The 19,014-nt window shown below is 43.9% G+C and overlaps 1 protein-coding gene across 5 annotated transcripts in view; it reads right to left on the bottom strand.

Annotated features, from left to right (window-relative positions):
* Positions 1-19,014, bottom strand: part of LOC115470793 (chromodomain-helicase-DNA-binding protein 9-like) — a 624,303-nt gene that overhangs the window by 62,314 nt on the left and 542,975 nt on the right. For all 5 annotated transcript variants that reach the window (XM_030204322.1, XM_030204321.1, XM_030204320.1 and 2 more), the window contains one exon: positions 738-871. In XM_030204322.1, the coding sequence (XP_030060182.1) occupies positions 738-871 (134 nt within the window). The remainder of the gene's footprint in view (positions 1-737; positions 872-19,014) is intronic.

Consider the following 19,014-nt stretch of genomic DNA (forward strand, 5'->3'; position numbering starts at 1 on the left):
AAGCACCATATAAAGAAAAAACTCCTAAAGTAGTGTTTAGCCCCTCTCAGTGCATCCCGAAATGCATTGGGCAGGGGCTGGGTGCTGCCATTTTGAAAGCGGCAGGAGGGAGATGCTGTTGCTCCTGCCCAACTTTTCTTTTTTAAGGTACAGGGGAGGGTAGGGGTCACTAGACCACCAGGGTCAGTTGCTGGGGTGCAGGGGGTGTGTGGGAGGATCAGGGAATTTTGTCCCTGGGGGAGGTCAGGAGTGAGGAGTCCACTGGACCACTAAGGAATTTTGTCGGTGTGCAAGGTGGGGGGGGGGTCCAGGGTCCAGTGCATCGGTCCTGTCAAATGCATTTTACAGCTCGGATTCATAAACAGTAAGCAATGCACAAAGGGGATCTGTGCAGCTCATTTGTATGTGATCCGTTTTGTGCATTGCTGCCTTTGTGCATCGGAGCCCTCAGACGGCAGTTGCAAGACTTTTTAATATTTTCTCTGCACTGGCAGTCCGTACAACTGCTGAGTCACTGCTGCTTTCTACTAAAGATTAACAAAACAAAAGAAAAAATGTAATGGAAGCCAAACACATAAGATATTAGTAAAATGAGTTATATTCATGTTATTGTGAATTATATTGTCATTCTAAAATCAGGGGGAAAAATATTTCCTTGTATACCCAAAAAAAAAAAAATTGAAGAGATTCAAAATAAACAAAGATTTCATATGGTTAGAGGAATCCCATGCACTTACATGATTGGGTGCCTTATATCTGTTCATAAAGAGGATGTCGACTCCTTCCACATTTTTTCTTCGTCCCCGTCTCCTTTTAACTGTAGGCTGGCTGTCTAGTACCACTCCATTAGCTGTTAAATGGCTGGAGGCACCTAATCAAATTAGTGATGCATTTAAAATTAATGAGGTGAAGATCTATTCTCTTTCAAAGCATCCATTTAATTAAAGCATTTATACTATGTAATGCTCCTTGAACTATATAGATTTAATCAGCTATATTTTCTGTAGTTTACAAAAAATATTTGAAATAGAGCAGTTGGTATCCATTCATCCTACCTTACAATACTCAATGTTACTCATTCCATGAAACCAGTGTGTGCGCATTTCATGAAATGAACACTGTTTCAGGTCTTGAGAGGTGGTTGCGGCCTGATGCTGCTGGATCATGCTGGGTGGATGAGTCTGCTGTGCTACCTGGATAGGGTCAAAAAGGGGCGCATACTAAGACTGACAAAACTAAATTAAGACAAGGCACCACCAGATATGTCAGAAGTCTAAGCAAATGTCACTCCCCTGAAAAAATGCACAACTTCCAGGATTGTCCTCAAGGGTCAACCTGTTCCCCTTCCTCCATTCACTCTTCCTCCTGGTCCTCTTTCAACCTCCCATTTCTTCTTAACATAAAAAAATCACTTAACCCTTCCTCATTTCATAGTTCATTTTGCTCTTTCACTCATTAACTGTAGTGTCTCAGAAGGCTCTCTCCCACCGATTTGAAAGCATACTTTACCCCCTCTCCTTAAAACCCCCCTCACAAACTTGATCCCTCCATTCTTACTAATTTCCAGTCTCTCTCTAATTTCTCACTCTTTGCAAAGCTTCATGAAAAAATTGTTTCTGCCCAGCTCCAGACATTTTTTGATACCTCATTCTTTATCCTTATCAGCCAGACTTTAGGCCACACCATAGCACAGAAACTCTCCTCATTGCATTTCATGACACAATCAGATCATCTTTAGATTAATATTCCTCAGTCGTGATGGTCTCTAGATCTGTCCTCTGCTTTTTGACTTAGTTGATCACACTCTTCTCATTCACCGCCTTCAATGCATCGATCTAACCAACACTGTCTTGCACTGGTTCCAATCTTATCTTCTTGACCGCACCTTTCAGCTCTCCCATGTTCACACATGTTTAACCACACTTCCAGTTATCTATGGTATCTCCCATGGCTCTATCCTGGTCTCAACTCTTTTTAACATCTTTGTCTTGCCCCTTCTCACTATTATTCAATCCTGGGGCTGTACTCCATTCTGTTGCTGACGATATTCAGATCTTATACAGAATCTCCATCTCAGACACACTGTTTATAACTCCTGCCTCCAAGATGTCTCTAAATGGCTCCAAGAGTACCTTCCTTTCTTAATCAGTTCCAAATGTAAAGCGATTTACTTCCCCAATTCTTATACACCAGTTCCCCTCAGCACCATCCATCACTAATCATCTTCTCCCTTTCAGGGATGCCATTAAGATTCTTGGTGTCACTTTTGGACTTGAAGCTTTCATTTAAAAATTACACTGATCGTGTTTTGCATGTGTCCTTTTTTTGTTCTTGAATCTGTGCCACCCAATACCTCCTACCTCAGAACTGTATCCGCTCTCTGATTATTTCTTTGCTCATACCCCATCTTGATAACTGCAACAGACTCTTCGCTGATCTTCCAACATATGCTCTCAGATGTCTCCACCTTGCCCAGTCCAGAGCTGATAGATACATTCTGCTGTCACACCACTGCTTCAGTTAGAACACTGGGCTCCCCTGTCTCAGCATGAATCTGCTTCAAGATTTTGTTATTGGTTTTCAAAGGCCACTTACCAACAGTTCCTGCTTACATTAACCGTCTTGTTATCTCATACTGTTCCAACTGTTCGCTATGCTCATCTGAAGGTGCGTTGATGCACTTGCCAACCCCCTCTTCTTTGTGTTTGCAGATTTCTCATGAATCAGGTTTCAGTTATATAGGCCCTAAACTTTGGAATTCATTCCCGTTATATTTCAGAACAGAAACATCATATGACAAACTCAAATCTCTTCTCGACCCATTTTTTCAATATGCTTTCTGTTCTACCTCTTGATCTCTTCGTCCATGGGTGTAGTTGTGGGAGGGGGGGGGGGGTGAGGGGGTATTGCCCCTCCCCCCCAAATGAGCTGTAGGGACATAACTCACCACTAGCTTCTCCTCTTGGCCGCCACTGCAGCCTGGAGGAACCGCGAGCTTCTGTGCTCTTCCCTTTCCTGCTTCTCGCTCACTCACACCCCCCTCCTTGGCAAAGCATAATGAAAATGTGCACAGGGCCGTACCCCTGCTGCCGACTTCCCTCCTCCTCCCTCACAACATAAGTTCCTGTTTCCAGAGAAAGGAGGGAAGCCTCAGAGGCGTGTGCAGGAGCATGGCCCCGTGCACATTTTAATTTTGTTTTGTAGCTGTGTTGGGTGCGGGGGGGATGAAGAGAGTGAGCGAGAGGCAGAGTAAAGCACGGAAGCTTATGGTTCCTCCAGGTTGCCACAGCAGCAGCCGGGAGGCGAAGCTAGTAGGTTTGGTGTCAATGTCCCTAACTTTACTGGTGGGGGCTTTAGAGAGTGAGCGAGAGGACAGGTAAGGCAGGGGAGAAGAGATCCTAGACGGCTGCATCAGGAAAGAGGAGTGAGAGAGGACATTCTAGATGGAAGGGAGAGACACTGGATGGAACGGAGAAACCCTGGAGAGACCATGAATGGAAGAAGACAGAGAGGGGAGACAGTGAATAAAAGGGGGAGGCAATAGGAGGAGGAGAGAGAGAGGGAAGGAAGGAAGGAAGGAAGGAGGGAGATACTGGATGGAAAGGAATGAGAGAGATGGGAGAAGATGCGATGGGGGTGATAGAGGGGGGAGATGGCTAGAGGTAAGCGGGAGGTGAGACACTGGATGGAAGGAATGAGAATGATGGAAGATGCTGCAAAGGGGAGAGAGAGAGAGAGGGGAGATGCTCGATGAAGAGATGAAGGGGAGACAATGGTTGGAATGAGAGAGAGAATGGAAGATGCTGCAAAGGGGAGAGAGGGGGGAGATGCTGAATGGAAGGGGGAAGAGGACATGACGGAAAGGAATGAGAGAGACAGAGAGATATGGAAGATGCTGCGAAGGGGGAGACGCTGGATAGAATGGGGAAGGGGATGGAAAGAAACAGGATGGAATAGGGGGAGAGAGGATAGAAGGAGAGGACAGAGTTAGTGAAAGTCTGGGGAATATGTGGAAGGGGTAGGGGTCAGGGAAAGAGATGGAAACTTGTAGGTAGATGCAGTAACAAGAGGGAAATTGAAGACTGGTCAGTAATAATGAAATCTGGACACAAAAGCAGAAAAATAAACGGAAGAAACTGGAAGGAAAAGATCAAAGCTGGATATGGATGTAAAAGGCAGAAAAATAAACGGAAGAAACTGGAAGGAAAAGATCTAAGCTGGATATGGATGTAATGAAGAAAGTGAAGAAGACAGGAGAAAGTGAAATGACAAATGGAAAATGAAATCCTGGCAAGAGAGTTAGCAGAAACCAGAGACTGGAATCAACATGATTAGAAACATTAAATGACCAGACCACACAGGTAGAAAAAAAATTATTTTTAATTTAAAAACTAGCATATTACAAACAGTGCAAAGTGAAAAATAAAGTAATGGTTTTCTATTGGACAAAGTGTATACATCTTTCAGTTAGCTTTCAAAAACCTAAAATACCTTCTTCTGGTTCGAACAGTATACCATGCTTAGGGGTCCTTTTACTAAGGTACGCTAATAGACTTAGCATGCACTACTGATTAGTGTGTGCTAAATGCTAAGAAGCCCATAGGTATAAAATGGTCATCTTAGTATTTAGCATGTGCTAAATCCATTAGTGCACCTTAGTAAATGGACCCCTTAATTTGTAATGTAGTATACAGAATTTGTCAGGTTTTGAAATTTACACCTGCTGTCTTTACATTTTGCACAGTATGAGGGAACACATTACTGTTTTTCTGGTGTATTGTGTACAAAGTCTGGCTGCTTGGGAGTTCAGTTTAATTTTTGTCTACGTATTTCTATTTTTAATCTGTAGTTACATATTTTATATTTGGTGAGGGTTTATCTGTGTTCTGCACGTGTGGAACAGACCAGGTATTCTGCTAGAATTGAATGCTTATGCAGGATCAATATGTACTAATCTGACCTGTTTAGTTTTCCAGTAGGTGTACTGTTATTTGAATGTGAGAAGAGGCATTATAAGAAAACTTTTCCCATGGTGTTGGCTTATTTCAGCTAAAAAAAAAAATTATATATATATATATATATATATATATATATATATATATATATATATACACACACACACATATCTACTGGCTTCATATTCAGTGTTTTAGGCTTGTATGTGTTTTGAATAACCATAATGAATATGCTAATATGTCATGCCCCACCCCTTTACCCCCTAAATGAAAGTCAAACTATGCCCATGTCTTCCTCAGCTCATCGCCTCTCTGCTTTATCCCCTTATGTAAATCACACTGAAGCAGTGGCATACCAAGGGGGGGACGGTGGGGGTGGTCCGCCCTGGGTGCATGCCGCTGGGGGGGTGCCGCGCGCCTGTCTGCCCTGCTCGTTCTGTGCTCCCTCTGCCCCGGAACAGGTTACTTCCTATTCTGGGGCAGAGGGAGTAAGGAACGAGCGAAGCCGACAGGCGCACGGCACCCCCCCCAGCAGGTAAAAATGCACCTGGGGGGGGGGGGGGAAGAGGTGGCCTTTCACCGGGGGTGGGTTGCGCTGCACCCGGGGGGGGGGGGGGGGGGGGCGCATCGGCGATCCACCCCGGGTGTCAGTCACCGTAGGAACGCCACTGCATTGAAGCCTCCTTCTATGTCTGTTGCTGTACATTGCACTGAAGCCTTGCTTAGGATATATCCAAAACATCCAAGAAAGTGGCTATAAGGGAGCCTTTTGCTGCTTCATAGACCAAACTTTGAAGATTTTCTAAACTCTAATATATGATAAATGGAAGATTTACTGGAATGTAGTAGTTGCTATTACCTTAGCGGAATAACTCCATTTGAGTTGTCTCATCCTTTCAATAACAAAGTTGTAAGTAAAAATGCTGGAGTCTTCCCCCTACAGCAAATACCAGAGAGTGGGCCCAAAGTTCTCACTGTTGTCCACAAGGGGCTCCTGCACCCCCCATAAAAATATCTTGACAGCCTTTCTGAGAAGTTCTGAGAGAAGAGGACTAGTCTCCATAGCCTTTACCACTAGTTTTAAAGTTTCTGCCATAGCTTAAAAACTAGGGATTGAAAGAGGAATTGTAGGATATTGACAAACACAGAATTTTAAAATAAAAAAGCAAGCAAACTTTAGTATCTAGTCTCCATAGCCTTTTCCCCATAGTTTTAAAGCTTGAAGTTTCTGCCACAGCTTAAAGATAAGGTTTTAAAAGAAGAATTGTAAGATAAACACAGTTAGAAATGTAAAATAAAATAAAATAAAATAAAATAAAAAAGCACGCAAACTTTATTAGCTAGTCTCCATAGGTTTAAAACTTGACGTTTCTGCCACAGCATTAACAGATAGCCTCTAGAAGGCACAGAAGGGCCCAGTTTAGTCCTCATTCCCGCCCACCCCTAACTCAACTATTCATTTATAGTTAATTATTCTAATTAAGACAAAAGGGGAATTTTCAATTTTCATTAGTCTGAATTACATTTAATTAGTTTCTAAGCAAACCCTAAATAAATTGCAAATTACAACAGTCAAAAGATCATTATATTAATCTGATATCCCTAGTGCCTTAAGAAGTTTTAATTAAACAATTCTATAATATTAAGATGCAGACAGTAGTCCAGCAGCAAGAGGGGTTCTATCTAGTCTTTTGCATTGAGTGTCACATGTATGATTATCTCCCATTTGGTGAGATGTCATATGTGTGTGCTCGATGCAAAGAGCTCCTACCTCTGAGAACGAGTCCGTTCTCTTGAGGCAAGAGTAGCAGTCTTGGAGGAGCTGAGGGAGACAGAGAGGTATATACAGGAGACCTACAGGGACCTTGTAGAGAAGACCCACATCCAATCTGGCAGCCCGTGTGCTGCCTTGGAGGAGGGAGGTCTCCTAAAAGGACAGCATCAACCTGGTGTGACTGGATGTAATCCTGTAGACAGGACCAGCACACCAGGGAATGCAATATCCTCTCGCACCAAGGGTGTGTCTCCAGGAGCTACTGCCCAGATGGGAAGGGTTAGGACAGCTGTTGTAGTGGGTAATTTGATTATTAGGCATGTAGATAGCAGGGTGGCTGGAGGACGTGAGGATCGCCTGGGGACTTGCCTGCCTAGTACGAAGATTGAGGACCTCACACATCATCTAGATAGGATTTTAGATAGTGCTAGGGAGGAGCTGGCTGTCATGGTACATGTGGGTACCAAGGACCTAGGAAAATATGGGAAAGAGGTTCTGGAAGCCAAATTTAGGCTCTTAGGTAGAAAGCTCAAATCCAGACCCTCTAGGTAGCATTTTCTGAAGTGCTACCTGCTCCTCGCACAGGGCCCAACAGACAGGCAGACAAAAGATTGCAATTTAATACAGTCAAGTACTGAGCATGATGTAAACAGGAGCAACAAACATAGTTTGAAATGTCTATATGCAAATGCCAGAAGTCTAAGAAATAAGATGGGAGAGTTAGAATATATTGCACTAAATGAAAACTTAGATATAATAGGAATCTCTGAGACCTGGTGGAATGAGGATAACCGGTGGGACACTGTCATACTGGGGTATAAATTATATCGTAGTGATAGGGTGTATCAAATTGGTGGAGGGGTAGAATTGTATGTTAAGGAAGGCCTTGAATCAAATAGATTGAAAATGCTTCAGGAAACAAAACACATTTTGGAATCCCTATGGATTAAAATTCCATGTGTAAAATGGCAAAAGGATAGTAACAGGAGTGTAATACCGTCTGCCTGGCCAAGATGAACAGACAGATATAGAAATGTTATTGGAAATTAGGGAGGCTAACAAACTGGGCAACACGATAGGAAATCCAATACGTTAGCATTTAACTTTAAAAAAGGGGAGGAGTCACGTGATGGGCTGAGGGAAGAGGTCGCATTCCTTTTCACTCTCGGGTCCTCCCTCCCTCGAACCCTCCACAAACTGGATTGACTTGCTGATAAACAAAGGAAAGTAATCGGAATCAAACTTAAGACACATGGACTCTTATATCATCCGCGAAACTAGAGCGATGACGGGGAAAACAGCAAAAAAAGAGCCAGAGAAGCAGCGAGGGGTCGGCGAAAGCAAGATGGCGCCGAGCCCAGCGTCAGACTCGGCGCCAAGGTTCCATCAGGCCCAACTCGAACAGCTCACAGAAGCGGTAAAGTCCGCTTTGGAACCGCAACTAACCCAGATTGCTGAAAGGCTAACAAGCGTAGAAACGAAGCTTGGTGAAACAACAAAAAGAACGGGCGAACTTGAAGCACGTGTATCGGAAGCAGAGGACGCCGCAGTTAGCGCTGTGGCGTCGTTGCAAGAGATACAAAAAGAATTGAAAGCGCAGGCAATGAAAAGGGATGATCTTGAAAATAGATCTCGAAGATCCAACTTGAGACTTATAGGTGTCCCGGAGTCGATACCGGATCGGTCACTGGCGGAACAATTAGAACGCTGGTTAAAATCAGAATTTGCCCTTTCTGACAGTATGGGACCACTCTGCCTCGAAAGAGCTCACAGGTTGGGGAAAAGACTTAATAATGGAACTCGACCAAGAGCAGTGATTGTTAAAGTACATAATTTTGTACATAAAGAAGAAATTTTAAGGGGAGCACGATTAAAATGGGATTCCTTAAACTTTGATGGAGTTAGTATTAAAGTGTTCCAAGACTATTCACAGGCGTTACAGGAACGCAGGAAAGCTTTTACCCCGATTTGCAGACAACTTGCAGAGAGGAACCAACGATTTTTGCTACTATACCCAGCACAATTAAAAATCAACATGGATGGCACTTGGAGATCCTTTGGCTCTCCTAAAGAAGCTCAAGAGGCACTTCAATGTCAGGATCATAAAAACTCTGAACAGGAGGGAAGCAACAGTTGAAGAGCACAACTTAATTCAATGAGAGCTAGAAACTCAGTAATCTGAAGTCAAGTCTCAGTTGGATGTTAGAAAGTTGGCTGAATAGCCTAATGTTGAATAGTAAGTACAATATGTAGTGATTTACAGCGCTGTGTTTTTTCCTGCAGAGAGAGATGAACCAGTTTGAACAGTGAGATACTATCTATGGCAAGTGTGGAGGGGGGAGGGAGGAGACCCTACCATCGTTGACTCAGCACACCTGATCTAAGATAAGAGAGGGGAGTGCAAGGTTGGAGTCAAGGGGGATAGGGGAGGAGGGGGGAGGGGGGGAGGGGAGGGGGGCGGGAGAGAGGGGGGGATGGGTGGGAAAGTTAAATGTAGGACTTTCTGGGACATATATAGAGATCATCGCGCTGTTGGACACATAGAAAGGGGAAGGGCAACAGAACAGGTCACTGGAGTCATGTGGACAGATAGGAAGGAACACGGGTGGAGCTGGGCCCCGGGGTTCCTCACAAACAAAAAATTTCACCGCTACTCGACAACCGGACATAGTAATGACTAAGCACAATTTAGTTCGGTTCCTTACTTGGAATGTGGGAGGTATTTCATCCCCAATCAAAAGAACAAAAATTCTAGCAGCCCTTAAAAAACATAAAGCGGATGTAGCCTGCTTGCAGGAAACCCGCCTCAATACAGAGGAACATCAGAAACTGAAGCGGGCGTGGGTAGGAGAAGTACATGCGATTCCAGCTGAGGGGAGGAGTAAAGGAATAGCTATTCTGATCCGCAAGGGATTAGTGGCCAAATCGGAAGTTATAGAAAGAGACACTCAGGGGAGATATCTGCTGATTCACCTATGGATTCAACATCGCGAATATACGCTGGTAGCACTGTATGGGCCAAATCTATTTGACAAATCATTCTATGAGCGGGTGGCCCAAAGATGTCTCATCCGCAAAACTATCCCCCTAATTATAATGGGAGACTTTAATCTCGTAGCAGATCCAACATTAGATTGTTCAACACCTAGACGGGCCAGCAGGGGAGGAATGAGATCGAGAGCCCTTCCACAATTCATGCAATCACTAAATTTGGTAGATGCGTGGCGGACTCTACATCCAGACTCACGAGACTATACTCATTTATCACGGGCACATGGCAGCTGGTCAAGGATAGATTACATACTTGTAGATCAAAACATGTTTCATATGGTAGCAGACGCAGTAATAGGGCCAGAAGAGGTCTCAGATCACGCGATGACATGGATTGACTTGACAGATCCAGGGTCATCTGGAGCCGGGGCGGGGTGGCGCTTCCCAACATACTTAGCCGCAGATACTGAATTCAAACGATACATACAAGATAGCTGGGAGGAATATGAAAAATTTAATGCAGCCCACAAAAGCCAGCCATCCTTGTTTTGGCAAGCAGCTAAAGCAGTATTAAGAGGGGCAATTATAGCCTTCACAGCAAAAAGAGAAAGGCGAATCACTAGAGCAATCACCAACCTAGAAAAAAGACTCCAAAAAGCAAAGCGCAGGTACATTAATAATCCCAACACACATTTCAAAGAACAAATGCAGTCAGCAAGAATAGCGTTAGATTCCCTCCTACAAGATCGAGCCTCTAGGGCATTAATACGTAGGAAATATCGGTTACAACGTTTTGGGAACAAATCGGGAGGCATGTTAGCACGTGTAATAAAAACCTGGGGAGGAAGCAGAGTAATAGTGGCGGTCAAGGATAAGGAGGGCCATATTCAAAACCAAAGAGACAAGGTAGCGAAGGTGTTTCGAGATTTCTATCAAGACTTATACTCTACGCCCATGCCCCACTCTACAGACTCTATTAATCAGTATCTAGAGCAGGCAGGGCTAAACAAACTTGGTGAGATGGAGTTAGAGGAACTCAATTCACCAATAACAGGGAAGGAGCTACAAGACATAATTAAAACGATGCCTAAACACTCGGCTCCGGGGCCAGATGGGTTCTCTAGTGCATTCTACCAAATGTTAACCCAGCAGATAATAAGACCTCTGCTCTCATATTACGAAGAGGTGGTGGATCTGGGAGAGTTCCCACTCTATGCTAATGAAGCGTTAATCACATTACTTTTAAAGCCAGGAAGGAAAGAAACGCAGGCAGACTCCTACAGGCCCATATCACTAATCAATGTGGATACAAAAATCATGGCCAAGCTTCTAGCAAACAGAATTCAGAGAGTGTTGCCGACATTAATAGATCCAGAGCAAGTGGGTTTTGTACGAAATAGACATGCCGCAGTAAATGTGAGGCGTCTACTTATGGCAATGGGACAATGTAGTTGTACAGAAACAAAGGCGGTCTTGGTGAGTCTGGATGCCGAGAAGGCGTTCGACAGAGTGGAATGGGAGTACATGTTTGCAGTGCTACAACACATAGGTGTCAAGGGATGGGCATATCAGGCGATTCAATCGTTATACTCGGGTCCCACAGCCGCAGTACTGATTAATGGCTCAAGAACAGCACAATTTTCTATAGCAAGGGGCACGAGGCAGGGCTGTCCATTATCTCCGGCCCTCTTACTCCTCTCGATAGAACCACTGCTGAGGAGCCTGAAACTAGAAAGGGAGATAGCTGGGGTAGAGGTAGGGGGAGAGACAGTGAAAGCATTAGCGTTTGCAGACGACTTATTGATAATGACCTCTAAACCAACAACGTCACTGAGTGTGCTGATAAACAGGGTCTCCCAATTTGGTAAACTCTCAGGCTTTAAAGTCAATTTAGAGAAATCTAGTGTTATGCACATCCAGTCCAGCCCCGATGACATGAAGAGATTTAAATTCCCATTACGTAGAGCGGCAGGCGCCATCAAATATCTGGGGGTACAGATCCCGAGCGACTTATCCCAACTCTATAATCTGAACATTCAAAAACTGCTGACTGAAACAGCAACAAGGCTGGGTCATTGGCAGGGGCTACCTCTCTCTCTCTCGGGACGCATAGCGTTGTATAACATGATGATAGTGCCACGCTGGCTGTATATCTTTCAAGTTTTGCCATTATACCTTTCTAGTAAAGATGAAAAGCAGTTGAATGTAATGCTAAAGAAATTCCTCTGGCAGGGGAGAAGACCGCGACTGCCTCAGTCAGTGATGGAGATACCAAAAGAATATGGGGGAATGGGAGTGCTGAGCATGCGGCATATGACGGTGGCCTGTGCAATGAGACACATCAATGACTGGTTCCGTAACACATCAGATTTTTCAGCGACTCAAATGGAGAAAAACTTATTAAAACCCTTCCACTTCAGTAGTGCCCTTCATGGTTTGGGTAAGAGAACATTCCCAGTTTTGGCGGCCACTAACATTTTACAGACTGCGCAAAAAACCTGGAAGTGGATTTGCAGAATGCATCAATTCTCTTATAAAACTACTCCATACTTGACATTGAAGGGGAATCCAGACTTCCCTCCCGGAGATTTATACACGATGTTTAAACGATGGGAAGACCAAGGAATAATCTACCTTCAACAAATACTAACAGAGGAAGGGAAACTAAAATCATCTACAGATCTTCAAAGGTCAAAGCTGATAACTCCGAAAGACTATTTCCACTATTGGCAGCTACAGCATTATGTGTCTAGCCTGGAATGGGAAGACCTAACAGAAGATGTCCAAGTGGAAGTGGCAGAGGCATTCTCATTCAACTCTCAACAGAAAGTGCCTTTGAAATACCATCACAGACACATCAAAGATCATAAGCTGGAATTGGACTATGATAAATATGCTGGGGGATGGGAGAGTGACTTGAATATCACAGTAACGTCTGACATGTTCAAAAGACATGTCCTGACAATCCAACGATCCTCCTTATTATCAGCACATTGGGAGATGCAGTATCGATTTGCCCTCAGACTACACATTCCCCCACGGCGAGCGTTTCACATGGGAGCCTCCCCAGACGGAGAATGCCCCAAGTGTGGGAAGGAGGGAGCGACTTTGGGGCATATGTTCTGGCTCTGTGTACAGGTGGAGGAATTTTGGAAGATCATTCTGAGACAAGTCTCTAAATTGTGGGCTATAGATTGGCGATATTCCCCGTTGCTGCTATTTGGTAATCCTGAGGTGAATGCCCCGGTCCCAGGAGGCTGCATTGCATTCATAAACCGGGCCATAGTCATAGCGAAGGCAACAATTCTTGTAGATTGGCTTTCCCCAGATGGTCCCTCAGCACAGGTGTGGAGAATGAAAATGGTGGCATTAATGCGTTTGGAAAGACAGATGTGTCAAGGCAGGCCAGAATCAGACTTGCAGCAATTCCTAAAGAAATGGAACCCATTTATACAGACATTACCACATGCTTCAAAGAGTTACCTGTTGAACTTTTAGTGACAACAGCTTGTATTCAGACTGTCAGAAAGTATCCTAGATTTTGAAGGGAAGGGAGGGCAGGGAGGGAGGGTTTGATAACTGGGAAAGGTAGGAGAAAGGGGTTAATTGCGGATCAAAGAGTTACACTATGATTCATTGTGGAATGTGAAGCGAAACTTGACAACTCCATGATATAAGATTGTTTATTATTATACGCTCTGAAATAGTATGTGTGGTCTCTGTCAATATCAACTGCAATGGTTAAATATAAACAGATTTAAGGCAGAGGGATAAGAAACGGGGTTGGGGTGTCTGGGGATAAAAAGAAATTTCATTGACTGTGAAATGCTGACTGATGTTCTTGTATAAGATTTGTGTACAAGTTGATGTTTCCTGTTCATATGTATTGACCTTTCAGTCAATAAAAAGATTTAAATATAACTTTAAAAAAGGAGACTAAAATAAAATGCGATGTGAAGCGTCTGTTCACGCTTTCCAAAAATACTAGGACTACAGGGCATGCGATGAAGCTACAATGTAGTAAATTTAAAACGAATTGGAGAAAAATTTTCTTCACTCAACGTGTAATTAAAGTCTGGAATTCGTTGCCAGAGAATGTGGTAAAGGCGTTTAGCTTAGCGGAGTTTAAAAAAGGTTTGGACAGCTTCCTAAAGGAAAAGTCCATAGACCGTTATTAAATGGACTGGGGAAAATCAACTATTTCTGGGATAAGCAGTATAAAATGTTTTGTACATTTTTGGGATCTTGCCAGGTATTTGTGACCTGGATTGGCCACTGTTGGTCTTTCCCAGTATGGCAATACTTACGTACTTATGTATGAGAAGAACGGTGAAAACAAAAACTTAAAAGGAGCAGCTGTGAAGGTCAAAAATTTACATCAGCCGTGGATGCTGTTCAAAAATACCATTCTGGAAGCCCAGGTCAAATATATTCCGTGCATTAAGAAAGGAGGAAGGAAGACCAAATGACAGCCGGCGTGGTTAAAAGTGAAGAAAGCTATTAGAGCTAAAAGAAAATCCTTCAGAAAATGGAAGAAGGAACCAACTGAAAATAATAAGAAACAGCATAAGGAATGGCAAGTCAAATGCAAAGCGCTGATAAGGAAGGAAAGAGGGACTTTGAAAAACAGATTGCGTTGGAGACAAAAACACATAGTAAAACATTTTTTAGGTGTATTAAAAGAAAGGTGGCAAAAGAATCAGTTGGACAACCAGATGACTGATGGGTTAAAAGGGCAATCGGGGGAAGACAAAGCCACAGCGGAGAGATTAAATTAATTCTCTGCTTCGGTCATCATCGAGGAATCTTTGGGAGAGATACTGGTGCCAGAAACGGTATTCAAAGCTGAGTCAGAGAAACAGAATGAAATCTCTATAAACCTGGAGGATATAATGGCTTAATTTGACAAATTGAAGCGTAGCAAAACTCCTGGGCTGGATGGTATTCATCCCAGAGAACTGATAGAATTGAAAAATGAACTTACAGAATTATTGTTAGTAATATGTAATTCATCCTTAAAATCAAGCATGGTACCGGAAGACTGGAGGGTGGCCAATGTAACGCCGATTTTTTAAAAAGGTTCCAGAGGAAATCCGGGAAATTATAGACTGGTGAGCCTGACATCAGTGCCAGACAAAATGGTAGAGACTATTACATTTCTTTGAAGGGGTGAACAAACATGTGGCTAAAGGTGAGCCGGTCAATATTGTGTATTTAGATTTTCAAAAGGCGTTTCACAAGTACCTCATGAACGACTCCAGAGGAAATTGGAAAGTCATGGGATAGGAGGTAGTGTCCTATTGTGGATTAAAAACTGGTTAAAATAGAATAGGATTAAATAGTATTCTCAACGGAGAAAGGTAGATAGTGGGGTTCCCCAGGGGTCTGTGCTGGAACCGCAGCTTTTTAACATATTTATAAATGATGGGGAGTAACTGGTAAGGTAAATAAATTTGCTGACAACTCAAAGTTATTCAAAGTTGTTAAATCGCAAGAGGATTGTGAAAAATTACAAGACTGGGAGACTGGGCATCTAAATGGCAGATGACGTTTCATGTGAGCAATCTCATAAAAGATATAGTGGAATTAGAAAAGGTACAGTGAAGGGCAACGAAAATGATAAAGGGGATGGGACGACTTCCCTATGAGGAAAGTCTGAAGCGTCTGGGGCTCTTCAGCTTGGAGAAAGGACGGCTGACGGGAGATATGATAGAGGTCTATAAAATGAGTGGAGTGGAACGGGTAGATGTGAATCGTTTGTTTACTCTTTCCAAAAATACTAGGACTAGGGGGCATGCGATGAAGCTACAAAGGAGTAAATTAATACGAATTGGAGAAAAGTTTCTTCACTCAACTTGTAATTAAACTCTGGAATTTGTTGCCAGAGAATGTAGGAAAAGCAGTTAGCTTACAAGAGGTTTAAAAAAGGGTTTGGATGGCTTCCTAAAAGAAAAGTCCATAGACCATTATTAAAATGGACTTGGGGAAAATCCACTCCTTATTTCTAGGATAAGCAGCATAAAATATATTGTACTTTTTTGGGATCCTGCCAGGTACTTGTGACCTGGATTGGGCGACTGTTGGAAACAGGTTGCTGGGCTTGATGGTCCGTTGGTCTGTCCCAGTATGGCAATACTTGCGTACATATGAATGCTATATGCAGTGATATTATAATTCGGTAGTTCTCAGGTCTCCGCCAGCTAGCAGGACAGAATATACACATGCAGTGGAATGGTTTTCAGGTCTTATGTATTATTTTTGGGTTTTATACATATTGTCAGTTATATATTTGGTTTATAAAGTTTGTTTTATGTTTGCTGATGAAACAAAAAAAAACTTACCTATAGCAGGTATTCTCCGAGGACAGCAGGCTTCATATTCTCATACATGGGTGGACACCGATCCGCATCGCCCGGTCCGGCATTTATGCCAAAGTAAAAAAAATCAGAGCTTTGTGAAGTGCGAGTCACCCTCCACCGTGCGTGCGTGAGTGCATCCCCACCCTCCGCGAGAATGTGGTCCTCTCAGTTTAATTTTAAAGCAAAAAGAATAAAAATAAAACAATGAAGGGCAACTCCATGGGGAGGTGGGCGGGATTGTGAGAATATGAAGCCTGCTGTCCTTAGAGAATACCTGGTAGAGGCAAGTATCTTCGCTTTCTCTGAGAACAAGCAGGCTTGCATATTTTAACACATGGGGAATCCCTAACATCCAGGCTCACCAACAACAACAAACATTGGTCAACTGGGCCTTGCAACGGCAAGGACATTACACAGATTAACCTGAAACTATATACAATCTGAATGAGAGTGCAATCTGAAACAGAATAAAACGGGCCTAGGATGGTGGAGTTGGATTCTAGACCCCAAACAGATTCTGCAACACTGACTGCCCTAACCGACTGTTGCATCGAGTATCCTGCTCAAGGCAGTAGTGAGATGTGAATGTGTGGAATGAAGACTACGTTGCAGCCTTGCAAATTTCTTCAATGGAGGCTGACCTCAAATAGGCTACTGATGTAGCATAGCTCTGACATTATGAGATGTCACATGACCCTCCAAGGCAAGCCCAGCCTGGGAATAAGTGAAGGAAATGCGATCTGTGGGGCCTTGTCCGCTCCATGTAGTAGACTAATGCTCTCTTGCAATCCAAAGTGTGGAAGCTGCTTTCGTCAGGATGGGCATGAGGTCGGGGAAAGAATGTTGGCAAAATAATTGACTGGTTCAGATGGAACTCCGGCACCACCTTCGGCAGAAACTTAGGGTGTGTGCGGAGGACTACTCTATTGTGATTAAACTTAGTATAAGGTGGATCCACTAGAGTGGAGGAGTCTAGTGGTTAGAGCACCGGTCTTGCAATCCAGAGGTGGCCGGTTCAAATCCCGCTGCTGCTCCTTGTGATCTTGGGCAAGTTACTTAACCCTCCATTGCCTCAGGTACAAACTTAGATTGTGAGCCCTCCTGGGACAGAGAAATATCCAGTGTACCTGAATGTAATTCACCTTGAGCTACTACTGAAAAAGGTGTGAGCAAAATCTAAATAAATAAATAAGGCTTGAAGTTCACTGACCCTTCGAACTGAAGTAACAGTCACCAAGAAAACGACTTTCCAGGTCAAGTACTTCAGGTGGCAGGAATTCAGTGGCTCAAAAGGAGCTTTCATCAGTTGGGTGAGAACGACATTGAGATCCCATGACACTGGTGGAGGTTTGAAAGGGGGCTTTAACAAAAGCAAACCTCTCATGAAGCAAACAACTAAAGGCTGTCCAGAGATAGGCTTACCTTCTACACATTGATAAGGACCAACTGCATTAAGGTGAACCTTTACAGAGTTGTCTTAAGACCAGACTCTGACAAATGTAGAAAGTACTCAAGCAGGGTCCATGTAGTAGGATAAGTAAGAGGATCTAGGACCCTGCTCTCACAGCAGATGGCAAACCTCCTCCATTTAAAAGGGTAATACCTCTTAGTGGAATCTTTCCTGGAAGCTAGAAAGACCTGGGAGACCCCCTCTGAAAGACCCAAGCAAGCGAATTCTATGCACTCAACATCCAAGCTGTGAGAGCCAAAAACTGGAGGTTGGGATGTAGAAGTGACTCTTTGTTTTGAGTGATGAGGGACGGAAGACACTCCAATCTCCATGGTTCTTCGGAGGACAATACCAGAAGAAGTGGGAACCACATCTGCCGCGGCCAATAGGGTGCGATCAGAATTATGGTTCCGTGGTCTTGCTGGAGTTTCAACAAAATTTCCTAACTAGAGGTACAGGAGGATATGCATACAGAAGACCTGTTCCCCAATTGAGGAAGGCATCTGATGCTAGTCTGCAGTGGGCCTGAAGCCTGGAACAGAACTGAGGGAGTTTGTGACTGATCTGAGCGACAAAAAGAACCATCGAGGGGGTGCCCCACATTCGGAAGATCTTGTAGGCAATGCCCATGCGAATAGACTACTTGTGTGGTTACATTACCCTGCTCAGCCTGTCGGCCAGATAAGTGGCTCAAAGGAACATGACATGCAGGCAAGCCCAGTGCCACATCTGGACAGCCTCCCAACACAAAGGGCGTGATCCAGTGTCTCCCTGCTTGTTGATGTAATACACTGCAACCTGATTGTCTGTTTGAATGAGAATAATTTGATGGGACAGCAAATCTCTGAAAGCCTTTAGAGCATTCCAGTCCGAACGAAGCTCCAGGAGGTTGATTTGAAGATTTATTTCCTGGAGGGACCAAGTTCCTTGAGTGTGAAGTCCATCTACATGAGCTCCCCATCCCAGGACAGAGGCATCCATCGTCAGCACCTTTTGTGGCTGAGCAATTTGGAATGGAAGTCCCAGATTCAAACTGGGTCGAAATGTCCACCACCAAAGAGAGCGAAGAAGCTCTGAGGACACTTGGAAGGCATCCTCTAGACTCCAAGAAGCCAGGGTCCATTTAGCTGGTCTCTTGTGAAGAAGTGTTATGGGTGTAACGTATACTGTGGAAGATATGTGGCCCAGCAATCTCAACATCTGCCAAGCTGTGACCTGCCACGAGGTTCGAACCTGGGCTGCCAGTAAAACAAGATTGTCTGCTTTGGTCTCTGGGAGGTAGGCTTGAACTTGAACCTTCTGTGTGTTGAGCAGGGCTCCTATGAACTGCAATTGCTGGACAGGGTGCAGATGGGACTTGGGGTAGTTTAAAATGAACGCTAGTAGTTCTAGCACCCGAATAGTCATCTGCATGGACTCCCGAGAACTGCCCTCAGAGGTGCTCTTCACCAGCCATTTGTCGAGATATCGGAACACATGGACTCC

Source organism: Microcaecilia unicolor, chromosome 5 (genome assembly GCF_901765095.1).
Source record: "Microcaecilia unicolor chromosome 5, aMicUni1.1, whole genome shotgun sequence".
In the NCBI taxonomy this organism is placed as follows: Eukaryota; Metazoa; Chordata; class Amphibia; order Gymnophiona; family Siphonopidae; genus Microcaecilia; species Microcaecilia unicolor.